General features: G+C 37.7%; 1 protein-coding gene across 1 annotated transcript in view; it reads right to left on the reverse strand.

Annotated features, from left to right (window-relative positions):
• Positions 1 to 8,431: 8,431 nt before the first annotated feature.
• Positions 8,432 to 26,563, reverse strand: part of LOC117942439 (Down syndrome cell adhesion molecule-like protein 1 homolog) — a 106,738-nt gene continuing 88,606 nt past the window's right edge. Inside the window, exons 21-35 of the mRNA XM_034867895.1 lie at positions 24,620 to 24,759; positions 21,699 to 21,852; positions 19,243 to 19,360; positions 18,818 to 18,981; positions 18,523 to 18,621; positions 16,566 to 16,754; positions 15,820 to 15,948; positions 15,474 to 15,632; positions 14,918 to 15,073; positions 14,714 to 14,744; positions 14,445 to 14,563; positions 14,170 to 14,322; positions 13,808 to 14,002; positions 13,327 to 13,635; positions 8,432 to 12,944 (exon numbers count right to left, since the gene is read on the reverse strand). Of these exons, the coding sequence (XP_034723786.1) occupies positions 12,388 to 12,944; positions 13,327 to 13,635; positions 13,808 to 14,002; positions 14,170 to 14,322; positions 14,445 to 14,563; positions 14,714 to 14,744; positions 14,918 to 15,073; positions 15,474 to 15,632; positions 15,820 to 15,948; positions 16,566 to 16,754; positions 18,523 to 18,621; positions 18,818 to 18,981; positions 19,243 to 19,360; positions 21,699 to 21,852; positions 24,620 to 24,759 (2,672 nt within the window). The 3' untranslated portion in view covers positions 8,432 to 12,387. The remainder of the gene's footprint in view (positions 12,945 to 13,326; positions 13,636 to 13,807; positions 14,003 to 14,169; positions 14,323 to 14,444; positions 14,564 to 14,713; positions 14,745 to 14,917; positions 15,074 to 15,473; positions 15,633 to 15,819; positions 15,949 to 16,565; positions 16,755 to 18,522; positions 18,622 to 18,817; positions 18,982 to 19,242; positions 19,361 to 21,698; positions 21,853 to 24,619; positions 24,760 to 26,563) is intronic.

Consider the following 26,563-nt stretch of genomic DNA (forward strand, 5'->3'; position numbering starts at 1 on the left):
ATAGTATGTCGAAAAAATCAAAAAAATCACAGTATATTATGTCAGAAAAGTCAAAAAAGTCATAGTATAGTATGTCGAAAAGGGCAAAAAAGAGGCAGTCTAGTATGTCGAAAAAAGTCAAAAAGTCATAGTATAGTATGTCAGAAAAACTAAAAAATGTCATGTTATAGTATGTCGAAAAAGTAAAATAAGACATAGTACAGTATGTTGAAAAAGTAAAAAAAATCAGTATAGTGTGTCAAAAGAATTAAAAAAGTATAGTATAGTGTTTGTTGCAAAGCAACGAGAAGAATGTAAAGATCTCTGAAGAAAGCGGGTATTGATCCCACTACCTCTCACATGCTAAGCAAGCGCTCTACCATTTGAGCTAATTCCTCTTCAGAAGTAAAGTCATATTATGTCAAAAAAAGTCAAAGAAATTCATAGTATAGTACGTCAAAAAAAATCATAGCATAGTTTGTCGACAAAAGTAACAAATTCATAGTATAGTATGTCAAAAAAGTCATAATGCGGGCATTGAACTTCCTACCTGTTGCATGCTAAGCAAGCGCTCTACCATTTGAGTTAATTCCCCTTCAGAAGTAAAGCCATAGTATGTAAAAAAAAGTTTAAAAAAGTCATAGAGTAGTATGTCGAAAAAAATCATAAAAGTCATAGTATAGTTTGTCGAATAAAGTCGAAAAAAAAGTCATATTATAGTATGTCGAAAAAAGTCTTAGTACAGTTTGTTGACAAAAGTAAAAAAAAGTTATAGTATAGTATGTCGAAAACGTCAAAAAAGTCATGGCATAGTATGTCAAAAAAGGTCACAGCATAGCGTGTCAAAAAAAGTAAAAAAAAACTCATAGTGTAGTATGTCGATAAAAGTCAAAAAAGTCATAGTATAGTATGTCAGAAAAATTCAAAAAAGATATGTGTGGTATTTCGAAAAAAAATCATAGTATAGTATGTTGAAAAAGTAAAAGAAATCATAGTATATTATGTTGAAAAAGTAAAAAAAAGTCATAGTATAGAATGTCAAAAATGTCATAGTATGGTATGTCAAAAAAGTAAAAAAAGACATAGTATAGTATGTCAAAAAAGTAGAAAAATATAGTATAGTGTGTCAAAAGAATTAAAAACGTATAGTTTTTGTTGCAAAGCAACAAGAAAAATATAAAGACAACTGGAGAATGCGGGCATTGATCCCCTACCTTTCGCATGCTAAGGAAGCGCTCTACCATTTGAGCTAATTACCCTTCTGAAATAAGGTCATAGTATGTCTAAAAAAGTCTAAAAAAGTCATAGAGTAGTAAGTCGAAAAAATGGCAAAAAAGTCATAGTGTAGTTTTTTAGAAAATGTCGTAAAAGTCATAGTATAGTATGTCAAAAAAAGTCATAGTATAGTTTGTCAACAGAAGTAAAAAAGTCATAGTACAGTATGTCGAAAAAGTCAAAAAAGATATGTATAGTATGTCGAAAAAGTCAAAAAAGTCATAGTATAGTATGTCAAAAAAGGTCATAGTATAGCATGTCGAAAAAATTAAAAAAACTCATAGTGTAGTATGTCAAAAAAATTCAAAAAGTCATAGAGTAGTCTGTCGACAAAAGTCAAAAAAGTCATAGTATAGTTTGTCGAAAAAAGTCAAAAAAGTCATAGTATAGTTTGTCGACAAAAGTAAAAAAAGTCATAGTATAGTATTTCGAAAAAGTAAAAAAAGTCATAGTTTAGTATGTCAGAAAAACTAAAAAATGTCATTTTATAGTATGTCGAAAAACTAAAAAAAGACAGTATAGTGTGTCAAAAGAATTAAAAAAGTATAGTATAGTTTTTGTTGCAAAGCAACGAGAAGAATGTAAAGATATCTGAAGAAAGTGGGCATTGATCCCGCTACCTCTCGCATGCTAAGCAAGCGCTCTACCATTTGAGCTAATTCACCTTCAGAAGTAAAATCATATTATGTCAAAAAAAGTCAAACAAATTCATAGTATAGTACGTCAAAAAAAATCATAGCATAGTTTGTCGACAAAAGTAACAAATTCATAGTATAGCATGTCAAAAAAGTCATAATACGGGCATTGAACTTCCTACCTGTTGCATGCTAAGCAAGCGCTCTACCATTTGAGTTAATTCCCCTAGTATGTAAAAAAAAGTCAAAAAAAGTCATAGAGTAGTATGTCGAAAAAAAACATAAAAGTCATAGTATAGTTTGTTGAATAAAGTCGAAAAAAAGTCATATTATAGTATGTCGAAAAAAGTCTTAGTACAGTTTGTCGACAAAAGTAAAAAAAAGTTATAGTATAGTATGTCCAAAACGTCAAAAAAGTCATAGCATAGCGTGTCAAAAAAAGTTAAAAAAAACGTAGTGTAGTATGTTGATAAAAGTCAAAAAAGTCATAGTATAGTATGTCAGAAAAATTCAAAAAAGATATGTGTGGTATTTCGAAAAAAAATCATAGTATAGTTTGTCGACAAAAGTAAAAAAGTCATAGTATAGTATGTTGAAAAAGTAAAAGAAACCATAGTATATTATGTTGAAAAACTAAAAAAAAGTCATAGTATAGAATGTCAAAAATGTCATAGTATAGTATGTCAAACAAGTCAAAAAGTATGTCGAAAATGTAAAAAAAATCAGTATAGTGTGTCAAAAGAATTAAAAAAGTATAGTATAGTTTTTGTTGCAAAGCAACAAGAACAATGTAAAGACCTCTGGATAATGCGGGCATTGAACTTCCTACCTGTTGCATGCTAAGCAAGCGCTCTACCATTTGAGTTAATTCCCCTTAAGAAGTAATGTCATAGTAAGTCTAAAAAAGTCAAAAAAGTCATAGTATAGCTTGTTGAAAAAAGTCGTAAAAGTCATAGTATAGTACGTCAAAAAAGTATAGTATGTTATAAAATCGATAAAAAAGACATCGTATAGTATGTTATAAAATTGATAAAAACTAAGTAGTATAGTATGTTATAAAAGTGATTAATAAGACATAGCATAGTATGTTATGAAAGTCATAAAAAAGACATAATATAGTATGTTAGAAAATTTATTAAAAGACAGTATACTGTGTCAAAACAGGTATAAAAAGACAGTATAGTATGTCAAAACAGGGATAAGAAGAAATAGTACAGTATGTTATAAATTTCATAAAAAATACATAATATAGTATGTTATAAAATTGATAAAAAGACATAGTATAGTATGACATAACAGGGATAAAAAAATACATAGCACATCATGTTATAAAAGTGATAAAAAAGAAATAGAATAGTATATCAAAACAGTGATGAAAAGACGTAATATAGTATGAAACAAAAAGTATCAAAAGACATAGTACAGTACGTAAAAAAATTGTATGTATGTTATAAAAGTGATAAAAAAGACATAGTATAGTTTACTATAAAAGAGATAAAAAAGACAAAGTATAGCATGTTATAAAAGTGATTAAAAATACATATTGTAGTATGTTAAAAAAGTGATAAAAAAATACATTGTATTGCATGTTATAAAATTGATAAAAACAACGTAGTATGGTATGTTATAAAAAGTGATAAAAAAGACATAATATAGTATGTTATAAAATTGATAAAAAGACAGTATAGTATGTCTAAACAGTGATAAAAAACAAACAGTATAGTTTGTTATGAAAGTGAAAAAAGACATAGTAAAGTATGTTATAAAAGTGATAAAAAGACATAGTATAGTATGTTATAAATTTGATAAAAAAGACATAGTGTAGTGTGTCGAAAAAGTCAAAAAAAGTCACAGTATAAGTCGAAAAAGTCATAGTATAGTTTGTCGACAAAAGTGAAAAAGTCATAGTATAGTATGTCAAAAAAGTCAAAAAAGCGATAGTATAGTATGTCAAAAAACGTCACAGTAGAGCGTGTCGAAAAAAGTAAAAAAAATTCATAGTGTAGTTTGTCGAAAAAAGTAAAAAAGTCATAGTATAGTATGTCAAAAAAGTCAAAAAAGACATAGTATAGTATGTCGAAAAAATCAAAAAAATCACAGTATATTATGTCAGAAAAGTCAAGTAAAAGTCATAGTATTGCATGTCGATAAAAGTCATAGAATAGTATGTCAAACAAAGCATAAAAACTCATAGTAGAGCAGAAAAAGTCATAAAAAGTCATGGTATAGTACGTTAAAAAAACTCATTCAAAGTCATAGTATACAAAGTCCATAAAAGTCATAGTATTGTATGTTGATGAATGTGGTGAAAAAATCATTTTACAGCATGTTGAAAAAAGTTATAAAAAAATTATAATATCATGTCACTAAAAGTCATAGTATAGTATGTCCAAAAAAGTCATAAAAAGTGTGATAATATAGTATATTGAAAAAGTCATAAAAATGCATAACATATTATGTCAAAAAGTTTAGAAAGTCAGAGTATTTCAAAAAGAGTCATATTTAAAAAAAAGTGGTTAAAAAGTAATTGTATTGTGTGTCGAAAAAGTTAAAAAAAAGTCATAGTACAGTATGTTGATAGAAGTGGTAAAAAGTCATATTATATCATGCCAAAAAAAAAATCATACGAAGTCATATTATAGTACGTCAAAAAAGTCATCATGTAGTATGTCGAAAAAAGTCTTCAAAAAAACTCATTGATAAAAATCATGGTATAGCATGTTAAAAAATGTCATAGAAAGAGTGTCAATAAAAGTAATCAAAAAAACTCATTGACAAAATTCATAGTGTAGTATGTCAAAAAAAGTCATAAAACGTTGTAGTATAGTATGTCAAAAAGAAGTCATAAAATGTTTTAGAAAAGTCATGAAAGCATGTCAAAAAATTGTGTTGATAAAGTGGTAAAAAAGTAATATTATAGCATGTTGAAAAAGTAATTAAAAAGTAATTGTATAGCATGTGAAAAAGATTTAAAAAGTCAGAGAATAGTTTGTTGAAATAAATCGTACAAAAAGTCATAGTATAGTATATAAAAAATTCATGCCGAAAAAAATAGAAAAAGTTCTATTATAGCATGTCAAAAAAAGTCATTAAAAAAGTCATAGTATAGCGTGTCGAAAAAGGTTATGCAAAGTCATAGTATAATAAGTCCCAAAAAGTCATAGCATTGTATGTTCATCAAAATGGTAAAAACAAGTCATAAAAAATCATTGTTTAGCATTTTGCTAAAAGTCATGATATGTCAAACAAAGCATAAAAAGTTATAGTATAGAATATCCCCAAAAGTCATGAAAAGTCATAGTATTGTATGTTGATAAAAGTGGTAAAAAAGTCAGATTATAGCATGTCAAAAAAAGTCATGAAAAAGTCATAGTATAGAATGTTGAAAAAAGTAATAGTATGTCCAAAAAAGTCTCAGTATGGTAGGTTGATAAAAGTGCTAAAAACCTCATATTATAGCATGTCAAGAAAAGTCAGACATTAGTCATAGTATAGCATGTTGATAAAAGGCATTGTATAGTACATCAAAAAATGACATAAAAAGTCATGGTACAGTGCCTTGCAAAAGTATTTGGCCCCCTTGAACTTTTCAACCTTTTTCCACATTTCAGGCTTCAAGTGGGACACAATCATGAAAAACAAAATCATAAAAAGGTCATAGTAAAGCATCTCAAAAGAAGTCCTAAAATAGTCATAGTATAGTATGTTGAAAAAAGTCATAAAAAAGTTGTCGATAAAAGTGGTAAAAAAGTCATATTATAGCATGTCGTAAAAAAGGCATAGAATATTTGATCCAATCATTGGTATCTTATGTGACTAGAGCAAACCTACTGCGCCACCAACAAAGTTACACTTAGATGTGTTCTCTTGTTGTATTTTATTTCTTCATTTTAAGTGTTAAACCTCAAAACAAGACCATAGTCAGGCTGGAACCTGTAACCACTTGGTCTTCCAACAACCATTACATCACACAGACCCATCTTATCTGACACTCTCACATGTGTTTGATTTCTTAATTTGGGGATTTAGACCTTAAAATGTAGGTTTCTCACAGGTTTAGAACCCCCAAACTCAAATCTTCAGACAGATCAGCAGGTATTTATCACACTGAGCTATGTGTGAGGCTAATCAGTTTGATGTTGTATTTATTGTTTAACATTACTGAGGACAGAAAATGATAGTCTTAATAATGTATGTTGAAAAAGTAATAAAAAATAATGGAATAGTATGTCAAAGTATAGTACGTAAAAAAAAAGTCTTAGTGTGGTACGTTGAAAAAAATCACACAGTACAATCACAAAGTAGACATTTTAGGTCCTTTAAAATCCCCAGGCTTGACAAAAACACACAGAAGCGTTTTTTTTTATTTTAATTTTATTGTATTTATGTGGATGAATTTGACTGGCAGCAGCAAAAGTACACATTTTATTTTTGACAGTTAAAATGGCTATAAAACGCTTAGGTGCGTAAAAGCTGGGCGCGTGGTCTAGAGTACTTCTTGCTGTCCAACAACCAGCCCATTTATCCTGGGTTCAGCGCCGCTGTCCTTCGCACATCTCACTGCACATCTACCTGTTCTGACCACAGGTCTCAACCGCCATCTAGATGAGCGCCACCTCAGGTCCTGTCCTCGGCCAGCTCCACCGCATAAGCCTGTCCCACTGCCAGAAGTCCTGCGCTCCCAATGGTGTCTCTGCAGTTCCTGACTGCCCACTAGCCCCGCATTACCTCAGGTCTCTTCCACATCTCCACTGCCCGTTCTCAGCCTCAGAACACATATGTAGCTCCTATCTCACCTCATTAGGAGATGTGCTACCAGTGTGTTGGATAGTGTCCGCGTGCCAATCCAACATCTCCCCTGATTAGGAAACGCTCAGGAGTGTTTGGAAAGCGTCCTTAGCGCATGTGCCAGGCAAGCAAAGAAAATAACAAAAGCAAAACGTCACACTCGAAACAATAAACATATCAAAATCACATTGGCTCCCTCGCTATACTTTGTGACATAGTATGAAGTAAAAAGTTATGGGATAGTATGTTGAAAAAAAAGTCAAAGTATAGTATGTCAAAAAGAGTGATAGTACAGCATGTGCAAAAAATCATTAAAAAATCATAGTATAGCATGGTAAAAAATGTCATAAAAATCATAGTACAGTAAGTTTAACAAAGTCAAAAACGTCATAGTATTGTATGTGGGAAAAGTCATAGTATTGCATGTCATAAAAAAGTTATTCATAATCATAGTATAGTATATTGTAAAATATTTCATAAAAATGTCATAGTAGCTATAGTATGTCATTAAAATTATCAGAAAAAGTAATAGTATGAAATGTCATACTTTTTATTTAAATGTCATAGTATAGTATGTCTTAGAAATGTCATAAAAAGTCACAGTAAATCATAAAAAGTCATAGTACAGAAAGGTAACAGAAATTGTTATCGAAAAAACATTATGTCATAAAAACAATCATACAAGGTCATAAAAATCCTATATGTCGTAAATTCTTTTAAAAAAGTTATAGTGAATTGTGAATTTATAAATTTCATACAAAATGTCCTCACCTAATGCTATCCCATACAGATCGTTTGCCCAGGTTTTTGTGATTCCTGCTTCCATGAGGAACTTTCCGTTGTCAATATGTCAGCAAAATTCACGTGTCATAAAAAAGTCCTAATGTGCATCTTTTAGCATAAAACTAAAAAATTAAATTGTTTTAGAAGATATCTAAGCAGATATCGGCTTTTGGATTCAATCAAATCTGTCAAATGAGTTGTTCAAAAGAAAAAAGAAAAGGATTCTGAAATCGGATTAGATAACGTAGTCCAATCTTGGTCTTAATCTGACGCAAACCATCAGTATGTGTTGTTCAAAACCATCATAGATGAACCAGTCAAAACAAGTTTACAACATTTTCATCCCGTATTGCTCGTCTTGTCAGTCCCTCATTGCTAGAGAACGCCGGAGGTTGGTTTGTGTCTTCATCAGGTTCAGGTGCATCAGAAACATCATCACAGAGAGGGACATTGCGCCTGGTGGTGATGTTGTGCAGGATAACACAGGCCGGTATTATGCGGTGGTGACCCCATGCTGGCTATTCTACCTGTTGTTCTTTACATAGCTGACAGCTTTGGATATGTTGGATACTTTTTAACCCTGGTAATCTGGATTTTGTAATCTTGAAAAGTTGTTATCTGGATAAAGTTGATCCAATCTAATATTCTTTGAAAAACCTGATTGTGGATAGCAAAACATGGTATTGCCAGATCGGGATCGTTCTGAACAACTGGGCCCAGAATCATTGTCCCCATTACTGTGAAATTCACAGACATTGCTGTTAACACTTTTCATTGAACTTTCTGTCTAAAGAAATAAGTCAAAATAAAAGGACTGGGGATCTTTTAAAAAACAAACGAGCCAAACTTTTTCACAAACAAGTCAGTCTAGTCCTTGTTCCATGTTGTTATTACAGTAAAACCTGGATAACACAGCGAGCCCTTTTCTGGACTACTATATGGTTGTGAAAGAATAAATAATACCATCACGGTTCATAAAAAGATAGCTTTATTGCACAAGGTGTTGAGTACTCTTTTTCTGTTTGTTTTTTGTTTTCATAGAAAAGAAAATGTAGAGTTAAACACAAGCAATTGCAAATTGAAGCAACGTTTCCCCATAAAAGTTTAAGGAACAACCTCTGCATTTTTCAAATGTTTTAATGAACCCCCTTTTTAAATTGTTCAAGTCACCGTTTCCATTTTTCTTTTTTAACCAGCAAAATTTTCGGATCATGCAATGCTGCTGTCCTGCCCCCAAAAAGTGGAACAAAAAAAGATAAACTCTAAATAAAAGCAACCTGTGAAAAGTTGAAAATAAAATAACATAAAGATAAAAATAAATAAAAAAGGAGACAATTCAACCAAACGTCCTGTAAAAGAAGAAATAAATATTGTTAACTATGCATGGTCCACTCTGACATGTTTCAACTGGATCATAAATCAAGGAAAAGCAGTGTCTGTATAATTCTATAGTTCTTCATTAAGTCCTCTTCTTTTTCATTACAATAACTTCAGTTCAAAGTTTACATTGTGCCCTGGTTTCTAGTGAAGATGTCGAAAATAGTACTCATTTATACAAAACACTTTCCTATGTACACAAGTCTTCTATTATGGATTAGAAATAATGTTGTATAGGTGGGCAGGGGTTACAGTGAGTGGGGAAGATCTGGTTGGTTGAGCAGATGTGGAAAAGGTTGGGGATGTAGCATGTAATGTGAAGTTAGCCTCAAGAACACAGACTCAGAGTCAGTTTGAAAAGTATGTTGTATTTTAAATATCCACCCTAAATAACTCATTAAAAACTCCCTAATTAACTCCATTAAAAATTAAAGTAAAAAGAAGGCATAGTCTGTCAAAAAAAACTAGTCTCAGCTTACTGCCTGCAGAGCACACAAGGCTTCAAGAGGACAAGAAATAGACCGGCACCCAAACCTTCTCAATTTTACACTTTGGTTTTTGTACTGTATACAATATTCTCGAAATGTAAAACTGTTCTTTGTTTCTTGTCAGTAACTGCGTAAAAGTATCATAGGGTGGAGTTTTCCAAAAAGTTCCACGTTACATATACTTTGAGCAAACTGACAGTAAATCAGTGTTTAACAGAAGAGGCAACTTCACTGGAGATTTGGGGAAAGCAGGGTGGACAGAAGTTGGATTTATCACTCCATCCAATATCCATACAACTGAAGTAAGGAAGCCTCTGTTTTTGGTTGCTAAAACATGCCTGCCCCATTTCCAAACTCATTTTACTAAAAAACAAGTATTGGCACAACTAGAAACATGAACGCCTAAAGGAAAGGCATCATAATCATTAACAATGGAAAGCTAAATCAATTTCTATCCTGTTCAGTTTTAAAATGAAAGGGAGCATTAATACATATATGAGCAGTTCCTGTGGTTACTGTGGGGTTTATTGGCCTGCAGTCCTGGAGTTTGGGGAAGACTCGCTATGACACAGATAAAAAACAGAAACATTTGTCCGTCTGTTTGTCTTCATTAATTATAATCAGGTAATGGCATTGAGTTAGTGAACACACCTTTGGAAGGTACAATACAACATATTACAATAGGCTCACTTACTGTAAAGGCTGTCCTTGTTTTACTGTTTTCTTTTTCAACACCACACTTTCTGCACTGAGCCATAGACCACAGTTACAGCTACACAATCTCACACTATAACTGGACTTTACTGTGCTTTTCCTCTCAGCCGCTACCTTCTGCACAGGCATCGCAACTGGAAGATTTACAAAATCACAAGGGGGTCATTGTATCATTCCTCAAACCTCAGCTTCACCATTTAACTTTCTTTCACACCACTTTCTTTCTTTCCGAGATCTCCCGTCCATGGTTGTGCTACCCGTTTAAGCGTCCCTCTTCTTTCTTGCAGTTTTTCACTCTGAGCGATTGTCTTGTGATTTTTTATATATATATTCAATTAGAACGGCTTTTATATTTCTCTGCTTTTTCAATATTCATATATTTGCTATATATTTGAATAGAAATATATATGTACATACTTTTGAAAACAAACATATATCATATCTTTTTCTTTTTTCTATTGCGAGAGCCCTGATGTTATGTTTTACCATTGCAAAACATTTGGAGCAACTCTTTTTTTGGAACGATCTTTGTTATGGGATTAAGCTTTGGGAAAAGAAATGGGAATAACAACTAAACGTAAAGTTAGCGGATACAGTACCATGCATAAAGCTAAATTAAATTTCAGTGAGGTGGGGGAACTTGGAAACACATTTTAGTTTAGAAGACCACTTATTTCTCTCTGCTATGCAACCCCCTCTCCCCGTTTCCTTAACACAACTGCAAATTCTAACACTAGATGTCTCTGTCTATAATCTCAAAGTCATTGTCTGTTCATAAATTCAAGACCACTTCATACAAATAGGATTTTTCTTGTATACATCTCAATAACTTTTGCTCTGTTCGCTACTTTCTCTCCATTCAAGTTGTCATTGAACATCAAGTAGCATTTCTTTTCCTGTCCGTGCATATTAGACCTCTCAGTCTGTCTATCTTTTTAGCTAGCCAGCATGCTAGCAGTAGGTCACAGTGACACTGTATGGATATGATGGGGGACTGGGTGGATAGGAGTGAAGGTGGGGAAGGATAAAAAGGGAAAAAATGGATATAGGTAAAATGAGTTAAACAAAGAAGAATGGCATTGTGGCGCCATGATAAGCCATAAGAGAGATGCTTCCTTCTTTGTTCAGGGGAAGCTAAAGAAAGGGAACCGCTTTCATCTGCAATTGCTCTTTTGAACCCACTTCCTCTTCAGTATTTTTTCTAAAGCAAACTTAACAAAACAAAGTTCAAAATGCTGGACCAAATTAGGATAGTAGTGTTACGTTGTCAGCATCCTCAACGTTACTTTCCCCGAATCCCCTTTCACAGGTACAAAATGAAAAGTGAAGGGGGGGTCAGTTTGGACACAGTTGTCTACTGAAGAGGTCAGCATACATATTGATTTTAAAAAGGTCCACTGTTGGTGTGTGCCTGCCACATGTATACATATATATATTTACACATATACACCCACACGCACACACACGCAGGCTTGTGAAGGTTTCTGTTACTTGGATCCACTCTAACGTTTTCTTAGTGCACATGACATTATGTTTCCATCATCAGAAAATAAACAGAAAACTGATGGAAAAAAAGGTTTGGATGCATCATTCACTTGACATTTTTTCACCTCCCCTGCTATGAGTCTGTTTAAAAAAAGCCTCAATTAAGACCACTATGCTGTGTCATCCATTGCATGTATAAGAAAATTCTCCGCATCTCAAAAAGTGGTATTGAGACAATAGTCCTTTCACTGCCTCTAATGTGTGAACCCATGATGGAGTAACCTCTCAGAGCCAGTGTTACACCAAGGTTGGTGGTTTATGCATACAGTAAAAGCATCCTGCCGTGGCACAATGCTGTGATATGAGCTCTTTTTCCATCAGAGACCAGAAAAGTAATATATTTAAAAACCTAAAAAACTGCACCAGCAACCTGGTTCATTCTATGACTGTCTTGATCCAGAAAACAAGACAGTGCACTTGGAAAGCATTTTGTGCATAAGTACTGTGTCCTTACCAGAAAATGAAAATATGAGATGAACAGATAAATCATTTGTCTTGGCAAGTGATTCGCAGGGTGATAAAATTAGGGATAGAGAAAGATGAATACACAATAATAATAGAAAGCAATCAGGCAGAAAGAAAGGCAAACCCCTGTGCTGTGGAGACCCAACTCTGACCCCTTCATATAGTAGTGTCAATGGGAACCCAACCAGCCCCCTGCAGCCTAGCACAGCGCAGGCACTGAGGGGTCAGCTGTGCATGTGTATGGTCCTCATCCTACTTTTCCATAAAGGCTCCAGGCAAGCGCTGGCTTAACCAGCATTGTATTAAGAGTTACAGTGACAGGCTGCTGGGATGGCAGGCTACACCAGTGTGTATGACTTGGAGTAGGCCCCTGCCCCCCCATCCCTCTGCTTCTGTAGTCTGCCTAAGCCCGAGGAGCTGCTCTCCAGGAGAGAGTCTCTGGATCCTCCCATCTTGGAGGAGGATGAGGAGGCACCTCCAGGAGTCCCTCCTGTGGCACCAGAGGATGAGGATGCAGCAGCTGCAGCAGCAGTAGCAGCAGCTGCTGCCGCTGCACTCTGGGCCGCTGAAGCAGAGGAGCCTGGCATGGTAAGAGTCCTCTGGGGAAGGGTGGAGCTGCTAGAGCTAGCAGACACCCCTCCACTACCTCCGCCACAGGCTCCTGTCGCTCCTCCAGAGGAAGTGAGACTGGACAGGCCAGAGTGGCCCATGGTTAGGGCCTGCTGCTTTGCAGAGTCCATAGTCACATGACGGCCCTGGGTGTGGTATGCCCGCTGGGCCAGGCCACGAATAGAGGCCTCACGTGGTGGAACCACTGGACATGGGTCATGATGCTCCGACTGCTTTCGGAAGAAAGGATCTGACTTCATGTAGAGCGGTAGGTTGCAATAGTCACCTGGAAGGGAAAAGTCACATTTAAACAGCAAAAGGCAACACCTATGGATAATAATCACTGTTGCACGCTATTAAACTGTGTAACTGCTGATTGCACTGGACTCATCAGGAAAAAATTACAGGTGTCTTTACACGTGATCTTTACATGTACACATGATATATTAGGCAGAACCTTATTTACCCTCTAAACTTAATTGCACATATTGTATATTGTATAATTGTGTCTTAAACTGTTTTACTTGTTTTGTTAATTCTTTTCTTATCTAGTCTTGTTTTCCTACTTTATTTAATTGTTTTTGGAACTAACTCGGTTTACATTTAAAGCCATTTTAATGTTAATTCTAAATGCCATGAGATTAAAGTATTCTTAAAAAAAAACTCACTCTTGGCGCGGTGTGGAATGGGCACAGCTACATTCTTGCCACGATCATAATCCTGGGGTTTTGGTGGCGAGGCAGTGAAACGGCAGATACCGGGCTCTGAGGGTGTGCTCATGGACGTCATGCTGTCGGCATTGTCATTGGTACCAGTGGTCATCTGGTCAGATGAGCTGTCTGAGATAAAGCACTCAGTAATCTCAAATTTGGCATGCTGCAGGTGTTCCTCTAGCTTGGCATGTTCATATGCTCTTGCCAACTCCTCGTAGGTTGAGGAGGCGCTCTCTGTCGACACCATGCTGTTGCGACCCTTATCTATGAAAGAGAAAGAAAAGGAAATATAGTTAAGCACACTATCTCCAGTTTTACAAATGCTTTTTGAGGTGTACCCCAATGCAAACCCAGAATCTTCTCCATATTACAAAAATAAGCCCTACTCATATGTGTATGTTAATGGCTATAAGTGTCATTTCACCCATGTGCCAACCTGTGTCCTGCGAGAGGCTGGCGCTATAGCTGTCACTCTCTGTGACAGTGATGCCATGCTGGGAGCCAACTGTGCGCCAGTCTGAGGTGAGAGTGCGAGCTGGCGTGGAGGCCTGACACTTGGTCAGAGTCCACTGACTGGAGTAGCGGTTCCTGATGCTGTGGGCTGACTTAACACTCTTCCTTGACACTGGGTCTGGTGGGAAATGGGTGAAGAAATAAAAAGGATGTGCATATGTACAGAAGCTGTTTAAAGCCAGGAAAACTAACTAGCATTTGCACACACAAAAAGCGCTACAATACTGCTTCATTTACTTTCAGCTTTTACTAATAAAATGGACAGCAAGGATTAAGAGGACTTACTAGTTCCTGGTCTGATGTCTGACATGTCAATCAAAGGACCTGTGTTCTGGATGAGGGCAGGGTGATGGACGGACACACCTGTGCAGAAGCTCTGAGGGTTTCCAGTTTGGTTGAACTCTGTGTCTGTCACAGGGATAGTGGCTTTGTCCTCACCTACACAAGACAGAATTCATATTTCAAGAAATCAGATATTGCAGGTTAAAATATGGACAAATAAAAGTCTGATGCCTTCAAATCTTTGAACACAACGCTGTCTGTCGCTCTCTTCTTCTCACCGATTTGCTTGATGCCTTCCTTGTCCTCAATCAGCAGCTGAACTCTGGGGATGTCGATGTGCAACCGTGGGCCCTGAGGAGGTCCCTTCACTGGGGTGTCAAAGCTTCGGTTGTTTTTACTAAGACGAAAGATTTAAGATGAGCACACACACAAACATTCATGGCTTTGAAAGAAATGCAAAATGTGAATTTGTGGTATAAACTTTGAGTTACAATAAATAATATTTCAGGCTGATATTGTGAGAAGGACTCAGAAATAGCTGTCTCACCTGATCAGCATCTCCGCCAGGCTTTTGGCATCTAGAGAGAGCAGAGAACATCACAAATGATTTATACCTGACAAACAAATCCATCTTTTAAAATAAATGCAAACCTTGAGACTACATTAAAGATTCTTTCTGAAGTCTGCTTCAGGAATATCTCTGAAGACTGCTTTGTTCTTTTTGCCAATTCCTCCCTACCACTTCTCTCACCCCTTAGTCTCTTCAGCCTCTTTTCTTTGCGTTTTTTGCGAATGATGAAGAGCAGCGCAACACCCAGAGTGACCAAGATGACTGGACAGCCAATCGAAAACAGCTTCTTGACATCATCATTCTTTTCCAAGGGGGACTTGATTGGTGGAATTGTGCCTGCACACGGAAAGAACAGACATTATTTACTGCCCTTTTACAAGAAGTCAAAGTAGTAAAGGTTCCATGACATGGTGCTTTTTGGATGCTTTTATATAGACCTTAGTTGACCCCTAAGACTGTATCTGAACTCTCTTTCGTTTGAAAACCATGATGCCCATCTGAGCTTACATTTTCTCAAAGGCAGAGCAGGATACCCAGGGCTCAGTTTACACCTATCACCATTTCTAGCCCCCGGGGACCATAGGCAGGATGGAGGAATGCATATTAACGTTAAAAAAACACCACTTTTTTGTTAAAAAGTGACATTTTCATGCCATGGGACCTTTAAAGTATTTTAAGTAGCAGACACTACCATTGATCCAAATGAAATGCCAAACAAAAAGGGTCTTGTACTTACTACCATCATAGTCCAGTGTTGCAAATTGGGAGCTCTGGTTGCCACAGCCAGCGCTGTTACAGGCTTTCATCTTTAACTCATACCAGGTGGCCTCGCGCAGCTCTGCCAGGAACACATCTGTGGTGGCATTGGTACGTACAGTCTGCCATGCCCATGTACCTACGTAAAGTACACATACCAATGTTGAGTTGGATCTCTTATAATTTCTTATTGGTTTCCATTAAAAGATGGAAAGTTACCTCAACACTAACTAACACCTTCTTTGTTTCACGTGCAAACTTTTCCTATTTTATTTGATGCATGATATCTTTAAATATTATTGCAAATTAAAAAAGCAGTGACTCACCTTTGGGTCTAAATTCTAGTGTGACAGCGCTGATCGGACAGCCTCCACTGGCCCAACCCTGCAGGTTGAGGCGGGCATGGCTGGAGTTAATGTGGGTGAAGACCGGCTGATCCTTGTTAAACTGGGGTTCTGTAAAAGAAGCAAAATCCTTATGTATTTTCATGATTACTGTTGTGCCATATACGCTAACAGTTAATTGGTGAACATATGACAACATAAGAAATTTATCAATAGCAATGTCTTGATTTACAGTGTGCATATGTGTGACAGCTAGAATAGGTGTTCCAAAAATATCCTGGCTGTACTTAAATACGTTACAAAAAACAAAATGGAGCACGTTCAAAGTCCCAGAGCAATTCACTGACTGTGAAATCCTTTCTAAGCTATTGTGAGGATAAAGTATAAAGCACAAAGACGTGAAGTTTAAGCTTTTAAGTGTAGACAGGAAACATGTATCTGCATTTCCATCTTGGGTCAAAAGTGGAGGGTTTTCTTGCACATTTGTATGGGATCTATTGTTCTAATAGCATTCGGTGTATGTTGTATATTTAAAGCTTTGTTGTTGACCACAGAGACCTGTCACGTGTCCTATTTTTAGTTTAAGATTTAGTGCATAAAATGTGCAATCTTTACTGTGCATTTATTCTGCCATATACAGGCCATTATTCGCTTCTCCATTGTGAGAATGTGTATTTTATATATATATACTTTTCACCTTTATCTACCCACACTACTTTCCTTCTCACCTCGCCCATGGGTCTTTGCCTCAATGATCTCACTGATGCGTCCGGCTCCAACACTGTTCTTTGCAGCCAGCTTCACTTTATACCAGGTACCACAGCGCAGGTTATCCAATTTGAATGATCGTTCACTCGAACTGATGAAAACATCTTTCCATTCCTCCGTGTTGTCAACAGAGTACTGCAGCACAAAACCTGAATACACACATAATTGTTATTTTCTTTTATTATTACATAACTCTCTATTTTTCATGCAGGTAAGATGAAGAACTAATGTTGCACCAACCCTTCTAAGCTTTAGACATTGGTACCTTTACTGCCCACTAGAAGGCAGTGTCAGACTATTCTTCACTTGCCCAGATGGGCCCCAATTGAAGGACGTTCTAGCTGCTCTGTCTAAGCCGCCATTAGTTACCTACAAACCCCTAGACTGGGATGGCGCTGACTGAGCATCTATGCAAATGAGGGTATGCAATGTGGTGACTGTTTTTATAATAAGCTGCCTTGGCGAGCCAACTCCCTGCTTCTTTGAGAGACTTTACATCTAATCCTGCATCTTTGGCCGTCTTTCCTTCTTTCTGTATATAATTATGCATATATGAATGTCTCCCTCTCAGTGTTTCTTTGTACCATCTTTTTTTCCCTCCCTCTCTCTCTCTAACAGATGGTGCGATGGAGTCCAAAACATTAAAGTGGTTAACATGTGCAGATCTTGCAGTGTTTGTTAAGAAGTTTTATAGTCACCCTGTCTGTCACATAACAGAAGAGAACACAGCAGAACACAACAGATGATTGTAGAGAGCGCAATAACAAACTATTGTAGAACAGATTAGAACATTATATCAGTTCTCACTGTAGGATACTAGCACATCATTTCCCATTTTTTTGGGATCAATAAATATCTATCGATCTATCTATCTATCTATCTATCTATATGATTTGGACATTTATTTACTTATGTGTATTTATTTTATTTGTACAAAAGCTGCAAAAAAGCATTACAACCAGCTGAGATCCCGAAATGCTAACATGTTTTATGTGTAAAGTTATAATCAGCGGAAGCCGCTGCAGTAGTGAAGTAAAATAGATGCTTGAGGGGGACTGCTGACACTGGCTTCACCAGCAGGCAGGCATTCTGGTATACATACAAGGTATATACAGTAGATGGGGTTCAATGATGTGTAAGACACTGGATGATGTGTTTCCATACTGCTTGTTGGACCCTGATTAGTTGAATAAAAAAGCTGCGTACCTAACACATTACATTACTCCCCACTTGCGGTCTTGTAATACGTGCTTTCTCTGGGCATCCTGGCAGTATGCTAATTCACATAAAGAACACAAAAACATCTTTTGGCGGCTTTAAAATATACTTCACCCAATGGTTCAAAAAGTTGTTTATGAATCTGATCCCATGACATTATCTTCGTGGTTTTTACAGCCTTTGGGACACCTTTCTGGGTGAAGTTGTATCTTAAACTGCTTTATTATAGATTCATATACGTAGGTATAAAAAGCAACACAGAGTCAGACAGAAGACACTGGGGCACGCTCATGCTGACAAACAGCATGGACAAAGAAAAGGGATTATAACCACATTAGCATGCAAGCCCATTCAGGCACACACGCCATGCCCATCTTCACACAGAAATCACCAACAATCAGATAATCAAACAGACATATAGTTAACAGGGAAACATACATCCAGGGGGCCAAACAATAAACTAATAGATCAGCATGCAAACTAACAATGTGCCAGATAAAATAGAAAGATAAGACAGACAGAGGGTGAACTAAGATCAAAGGTCAAATGACATATTTTTCATTCATTCACAATTTGTGAATAAACCCAACTTCATGACCTCAAGCGACACTCTGTGTACCTTTAGACACATTGGCAACAGACAAGAAGAAAGAGATGAGAGTATACAGAAAGAGAGCTTTGCTGTGCAGGGCCATGTACCTCTGATAGAGCTGCCTCCGTTGTCTCCTGGTATCCAGGCCAGAGTGATGGAGGAGGTGGAGGTGGTGGAGACGGTTAGACGAGGCTGGTCTGGAGGGACTGAGGAACAGACACACAAAGAGTTAACAGCTTAATAATACTTAAATATTAGTGATACTTTTGAGGAGGTAAAAAATGTATCATTGTTTCTCATTGTCAGCAAGAACAGCAGACCTAGAAGTGAGGTGCGACCATAGCTGAGTGGACTAAATGAAACAGCATGAAAGGTACTGAAAAGTTATTGCCATTTCCGTACCTTGAACCAAAAGGTTGACAATGATAGTGTCAAAGCCCAGAGTGTTGGTGGCTGTGCAGGTGTAGTAACCAGAATCTTCCGCTTTGACAGAGCGCAGCACCAGTGTCCCATTGGCCAGAATGAGACGCTGGCCATCTAGAGACACTGGGATAGCTGTGTCCTCACTAGCAAAGCGAGATAGAGAGAATCATGGGAGGGCGTCACCAAAGATTTTTATTAGATTGTGAAAGAGATTTTTTTTTTTGTTAACAGGAGGCTGCAAAATTTTCCAGAAACATGAGATCAACAGGATATATTTGGGTTAGAGAGATGCATAGCATTTTTTTTATTATTCCAGCATATTGGCACATAAGCGTCTGCAAAAGATAACTGACTTAACCAACTGAGATGCTTAAAAATAATTTATTTCTGTGGACGATTCTCACCTATCTTTGGTCCATTTTATAGTAGGTGTTGGTTCTCCTACTGAGCTACAGGGCAGTCGTACCTCCTTCATCCAGGGAGTGGTCACTGTGCCCCCAAATGACAGGATCTTAGCTGGGGCTGGTGGAGGATGAAGAGAGGCATGTTAAGTGAAAGTAGTATGGAAACACCCTTAGAGCTATTCAGTAACACTGTAACAGGAAAGGAAAAGCTTAATTAATATGTACCAATCAGTTAATCTTGCCATTTCCAAATAAACAATTTTCAAACTGGATAAACAAATGCTGTTGATGTTTCAGAATGTGTTGAGTCAATACAGAAATGTAATTGTTGATATGCAATGGATTTTTGTTCTGTTTTGGATTCTTTCAATAAACAGGAGTGTGCAAGGTATTCACACTTTGTGGAAAGGAAATCTGTGTTAAATGTGGCACTGTCCACCAGAGAATAGCATATGAATATGAATATAAGAGATACATTGAGTAAAGAGGATATGAAAAATGTATCCATCCATTCAGGCACATAACCCTCTCTGTCACTCCCCCCACTCGTTCTCTCTGTCTCTCTTTCTTTCCCAAGCTTGGCGTCTTAATGCAAGTACTCTAGTGCACTTATGTTAAGGTTGAATGAAGTATTGAGTGGGCAAGCCTCGAGGACACTGCCTTTTAAAGCTGTCGATCAGCTGACGCATCCACCCTTACGAGCGCACACACACATACACTCTCAAACCTTTGCACCCAACAGTCAAAGGAACAAATAGATACAGGAAAGGATAACATGGTGGGAAGTGCACTCTATTCATTCTTACTCCCTTATTCTTCCTTTCTTTTAATCCAAAGCGTATTGATTTACTCGCCCTCTTCATTTTCTTAAACTCTGCCTCTGTGTTGTGTTTAGTTGTCGTGACATTTTCTCTCTCTTTTTTTTTTACCTCCAGCTGCTGTCCTCCCTTTTGCTCCCCCTCTTATCATTTCCCTGATATAGGCCAGTTTATTTGGTGCCCTCTGAACTCTGAAATCAATAGCACATGCTCATAAACACATAAACAGGAGAGGTCAAAAAATATGCAGAGGAGTTGTATAGAGGAAGCCACAGAGTAAGAGGGATATCATCCAAATGATTCACAGAAACATGAGAGATAGCAAAACATCCTTTAAAAACTTTTGAAAAAAAGGGATACTACTTGAATAGTATCAGTGTTGTAACAGTTCCTAAGAGCGAGAAAGATGGCAGAGAGAAAGAGAACAAGAGAGAGAGAGAGAGAGAGAGAGAGAGAGAGAGAGAGAGAAAGAGAGAGAGAGAGAGAGAGAGAGAGAGAGAAAGAGAGAGCGGAACAAGCACCAGAAGAAAACAAGGACCACTGATATTGTGATTTGTAGAGATGGTCCAATATCAATTTTTGTTTCGTGATTCCGATTCTACTCTTCGTGATATACAGACTACTGATCTGATTCAAGTGTGTCAAATATTTTATAATGTTTTAACAAGTGTATACTACTATCCTTGTATGGATGTGATATGATTAATATCTTTGTTGTTGTTCTGGCTCAGGTTAAACTCTTTGTGAAACATGAACAAACACAAACAATGAACACCACAGAGCTTTCTTTGTTTGACAGTCAGTTTAAACGGAAAAAGAACATAAATAAACTACTTTAACGTAGATTTCCTCAAGAGCTTTATTATGTGGTACCGGAACGGTGCATGAACTTCAACACTTCCCAAAACTGATACCAGCGTTTTAGGCAGTATTGGAGGGGATACCAAAACTGGTATCAGTATTGGAACATCTCTGGTGATGGCAGTTAAAAAGGCTTTCAGCTTTACTGGTTAAAATCTGGCCAAATTGTCAAAAGTTAAAGTTTTTTAAATACGTAAACTTTCAACTACATTTCAATTACGTTTTAATGTGAAAGCTGAAAATACAGATTGTAATACAGCCAATTAGTAGCCAACTAAACTGTTGCGACAGATAACAATATATTGTCTTTATATTCCACACATTCCTACTCATTGTGAAAACCTCCCGACTAAATTGCCCACAATGCAATTTGACTATGACAGTTAGGTCAGAGACTCTGGTGTGTTGTGCTAGTAGTGGCTAACAAAGCCTAAGTCATTATCCTCCAACAGAGATGAGGAGTGGGCTACAGAGGTTTGGTAAGCTCTATCTAAATTTTTATACTTGTAGTCTTCAACCCCAACTTACAATGACTCAAGTTACATCACCATCCTCTGGTAACGCAAATGGTTTTATATAAACAGACTATGATGTGATCAATATGTGCACACGTCCCCTTTAAATAATGTTGAAACAATCCTTAAATGTAACCGTGATGGCTTTTAAACCAAAATTTTGCGCACTTTTATCCAAGACCCCTAGACGTCTTTTGACCTGCCAGTGGATCCAACGTCTCCACTGTATGTCTCTTTTTATGAATCATATTCAGGGACTCACCCTTGGCTGCTGGCTCCACAGTGACCTTGTCGCTGAAGTTGCCCCGGCCTGCAGTTGTGACGGCTGCAGCCCAGATCAGGTACTGCTGCCGGTGGTTAAGGTGAGTGATTCTGTAGAACAGCTGCTCTGGATTGGCTTCATACTCACTGGGCAGCTGGGGAGAGCAGAATGGAAAGATTTAATATCGGAGGGAGTGCAGGCGCAATATGTTTTATACTACAGAGCTGAACACAATCCAAACATGCAATATTATATAATGTAAAGACTTTAATAGGAACATGTTATTTAAAAAAATTAAATTAAATAAAAAAACTAATATTAATAAAAATAATAATTATTATTATTAAAATCAACAAATCTGCAAGTGGCCTAAAATAGTTTTACTATTTTTTGATGGTGTTCAAAAACCATCATTTAGAGTCAGAACTACAGGAAAAGAGAGGAGGATGAAGGTACAGAGGGTCTTGGCCATGTTATTTTTTGATAAGGCAACAAAAAAAACGGTGTGGAAGGATAGAGCTGGAGAGAGGGAGGATATGAGGCTGGAGGATGTGAGGCTGGAGGAGATAGAGAAGACAAGGTTGGATTAGGGGGAGTGAAGCCCACTCCTCTGTTCTCCTCAGGGAGGGCAAACAGATATGAGACAGAGGAAGACAAAGGGGGTAAGAGAAATGAGTCAGTCAGAGATATTACGAACAGTCATACACTAATGAGGCTTATCTACTGCAGGCATCAGTAATGATGGAGAGGAGAGGAGTGGAGAGGAGAGGAGAGGAGAGATGCACAAATATACTGACACACATACAGTGGCATGGATGACCTGGAGGTGGATGTGTAATTGCAGTGTGTTTAACCCAGCCATGTGTCTGCTGTCTAGACATATACACATCACTGACCCTTCAACACACACACAAACTCGTATTTACTGCCTGCATGTCACTGTTCACCTACTAACCAATCCCTTATTCCCTCAACTCCTACTCTTCATATACTCTTCAGGTAACCCAACACCCAGGTACAACACACACTCACACACACACACACACACACACAAAAACACACACACACACACACACACACACACAACCTCAGCAGCTCTGTCTGTTACTGTGCTGGTAAATAGAAGAATACAAATAAATAAAACACAGCCACAAATTGTGCACACACACTGCAAGGTAGCACCTACCACACACTGCCACCCTCTAAATCACATGTTTTACTACAGTTTGACACTGACTTACATTTCTGACTGACAGCCACTCATACAAAGGTGAAATGAAGACTGCAATACAAGTATTAAATGAAGTCAGTAAACACAGAAAACCTGTAAAACCTGCAAAGACACTGCAGTGTTGCTGAGCTCTGTCCTAGCCTGCTGGGCTGTCGTTTGCAGAAACGGTTTATTCTTGGCAAATAGATTCCAGTATTCATATTGTTTTTCACATTTGTGAGCAGGCCGTCATGGAGGAATCCACTGGGTTTTTTATGACTTCCCTGTGTTTCCCGTTCATCATACATTCTTCTTGTCTCCGTCCTTTATGTACTTTCCTCTCTGCCTATCCTTTACCCCACTGTGCCATCCTTCCCTTTGCCTCCTGCCATCACTCTTTATCCCTATCTTCATTTCCTTGCCCCTCTCCACATTGCCCTGTCATCTGTGGGGCCACTCCTTGCTTTTCCTCTCATCTATTCACCAGTACCCCCCTCTGTTTTACCTCCTCTCTGCATTTCTCCCCCTGACTCTCTCACGTACTGTATATCAATGTCTTCTTCTTCTCCTCTCTGTGCATTTGTTTCTATAGGCTCCACTGCAGGCGGAGGAATGGATGGATGGATGGATGGATGGTTGGGTAGATGTTGGGAGAAAGGGAGGGAGGAGTGGCAAAGTGTGTGTTGCTGTAACGGATATTAAAATATTCCTCCGGCGTGGAGATAGCGGTGATCCGGGGAACGATAGAATGAGATAATGAAAAGAGGAACAAAAGTACTCCCTGCGCGGTGTGTCTGACCCCCCCCATCCCTCCTTTCTTCTCTCCAGTTGCACTCATTTACATAGTAATCATCCCAAACTCTGCATGGGGGGCTTCAAAGAGAGAGAGAAAGACAGAAAGACAGAAAGAGAAAGAAAAGAGATAGATAGATAGATAGATAGATAGATAGATAGATAGATAGATAGATAGATAGATAGATAGATAGATGGATAGATAGATAGATGGATAGATAGATAGAGAGGGATTTGTGAATGAGGGAGACTAAGGAGAAAATGCATGTATATTTTAGATTGGTACATGTATGACGTGTGTGTGTGTGTGTGTGTGTGTGTGTGTGTGTGTGTGTTTGTAAGCAGGATATAAGTCTTGCTTTTGAATTCACAGTCATAAAAACATGAGTTGTGTATAAATATATGGTCCTTTATACGCATGGCGTGATACATTTATGAGTGTGTGTGTGTGTGTGTGTGTGTGTGTGTGTGTGTGTGTGTCTCTATGTAAGTGAGAGTGTGTGTTTGCTGTCGGCTTGTTTTCTGCCCTCGTTGATGAACAGATGAGGTTGTCTTGGCAACGTGATGAGACGCAGATATGCAAATGAGGGTGAGCTTGCACACACACACACTGCGGTATGAGGAGAGCTCGTTTCACATGCACATCTTGCTGAGACTGCAGCACTAGACCACACACAACTTGAGACACACACACACACACACACACACACACACGTCTACAAACAATTTTGCACACAAATGCAGAACAATGTTAATAATTAAATCAATTTCTTCTGTCTTATCATATCAAATTTGTAACAGAAGCTGTATTCTGCATAAATAAAGGATCAGTTCCCCTTCATGACAAGCCATGTTTAGATGGCCCCCTTCCCCCTTTTTCATTATTTCCCCATCCTGAAACTTTCTGCACCCCTCTCACCGGTTGGCCTGACCCGGGGCTGGAGCAATATATGGTGTACTTGCGGATGATTCCATTTGGCTTGTGAGGAGGTAACCAGGACACTACAACACTGCTGGCGGAGGAGGGCACAGCTTTGATGCCAGCTGGGGGTCCTGGGTCTGAATCATAAAGGGGGGCAAAGAAAGAAATGGAAGGCAGATTAAAATGTGAACCAGGTATTTGTCTTTGCTTGTACAGCAAACTGAATAGCTATATAAAGTGTACAGTACACTGATTTTTCTGCTAGATTGTTGTTGCCTGTTGAATTACAAAACACCCACTAGACATATTGGAGATACTGCAGAGAGCATTGCTAGTGAAAACAACCCACTGGCTATGTGGCTAGCTAACACGTTAAGAACCAATACAATCCTCCATATGCAGCAGCCCACCATTTGTTTTTTCACCTTTCAAGACAAATCTTTAGCAAACAAACAACAAAAAATGACTTGTTAAATGGTGAAACAATGCCACATGTCACAATGTCACATGCAGGTACTCATTATAATTTAATGAAAACAGCCTTCCTCTTGTTTCCATGAATATGAAATAATAGTTATAATACACCTGAGGTGTCTTGTTGGAAAAAAAAACAATACTTTGTTGAAGGACATCTTATAGTTTTGTCATTTTTCAACTGTGCCTCACGTATTGTTTGAAATATTGCAAGCTGCCATAAGATACATTTTGATCAGCATTTATGATTTATTGGGAAATTTAGCTTGCCATGTTACATTACATTGTCATGCGGACGTTTTTATCCAAAGCGACTTCCTTAAGTGTACAGTTAATTGAGAAAATGATTGGCAGAGGAATTAATGCACATTTCTTAAGTTTCCTTTTGTTTGTTGCTTTTGTCCTGAACCTGTACTCAACTGGGGTTGGACGTGCACACTGTCACCCTTCTTCGCTCATGTATCATGCTGCCACATGGACATCTCATTGTGCATTAATGATTCTTTGACCAGCCACTTTAACTTTTACTTTTTACTCTGAATATCAGGATAATGAAATAATACAACTCAAGTATGCTTAAGTCTTAGCATGGTGTACTGAAGCCAGTGATTTATTCATGGCTTATTTTGTTGTAATTGTTCTTTTTAGAACATCCTGAGAAAATCACACAACATGCAGTAGTTTAAAGCCAACATCCCTTTAACGTTAAATCCACAAATAAACCCATATGCACATATTCAAAGGGACCGAATGCTGTGGCCCTCAGGGTGTGGCGCCCCTTGGAAAAAGCAAGAAAAATAACTTCATAATGAATTTCAGTATTCTTTGCTCCTATGCTTACTGTCTACTATTTTTTTGTCTAAGAGACAGACAGAGAAAGGAAAGCTGAGAATTGTCTGTTTGCACAATTCCACTCTAAACACTTTTCCATATGCTGCAGACACACTGAGGGCAAAGGGAAGGGAGAGACAGAGAGCAGTGAACGTATGTGAGGAGGTTGCCCCTGGACACAGTGTCAACCCGCATCAGGGCAAAAGAGACACTCAGCTTGCCCCCAAAAAGCACACACACTCGCACACACTCAAAGACTTAATCAGCACACATATTTGAAGAGCTGTTCTAGTGAGGCCAGCTCATAAAATGTAAAATGGAGATATAGTGAGGGAGAAAGAATAAAGGCCTTTCTGAAATGACACTTCTTAGAATCTCTCCCTTTCCCCCCCTTCTTCTTTCTCCTGCGCTCCCTCTTACCCCTCATTTTCTCCATCTCAGATGCCTGCCTCCTCCTCTGCCTGGCCCCAGGGAGGGAGAGGAGAGGTGGATACGGATGTAATCCACAGCCCGCCAGTGTAAGCACAAAATTAATTCTCTCTAAGCCACAAAGAATTAATCCCTCTCCTTGTGCTGGGTGCTAAGCTAGACTTGCACACAAACAATAGCGCATGTACACACACATGCACACATACA

Source organism: Etheostoma cragini, chromosome 3 (genome assembly GCF_013103735.1).
Source record: "Etheostoma cragini isolate CJK2018 chromosome 3, CSU_Ecrag_1.0, whole genome shotgun sequence".
Lineage (NCBI taxonomy): Eukaryota > Metazoa > Chordata > Actinopteri > Perciformes > Percidae > Etheostoma > Etheostoma cragini.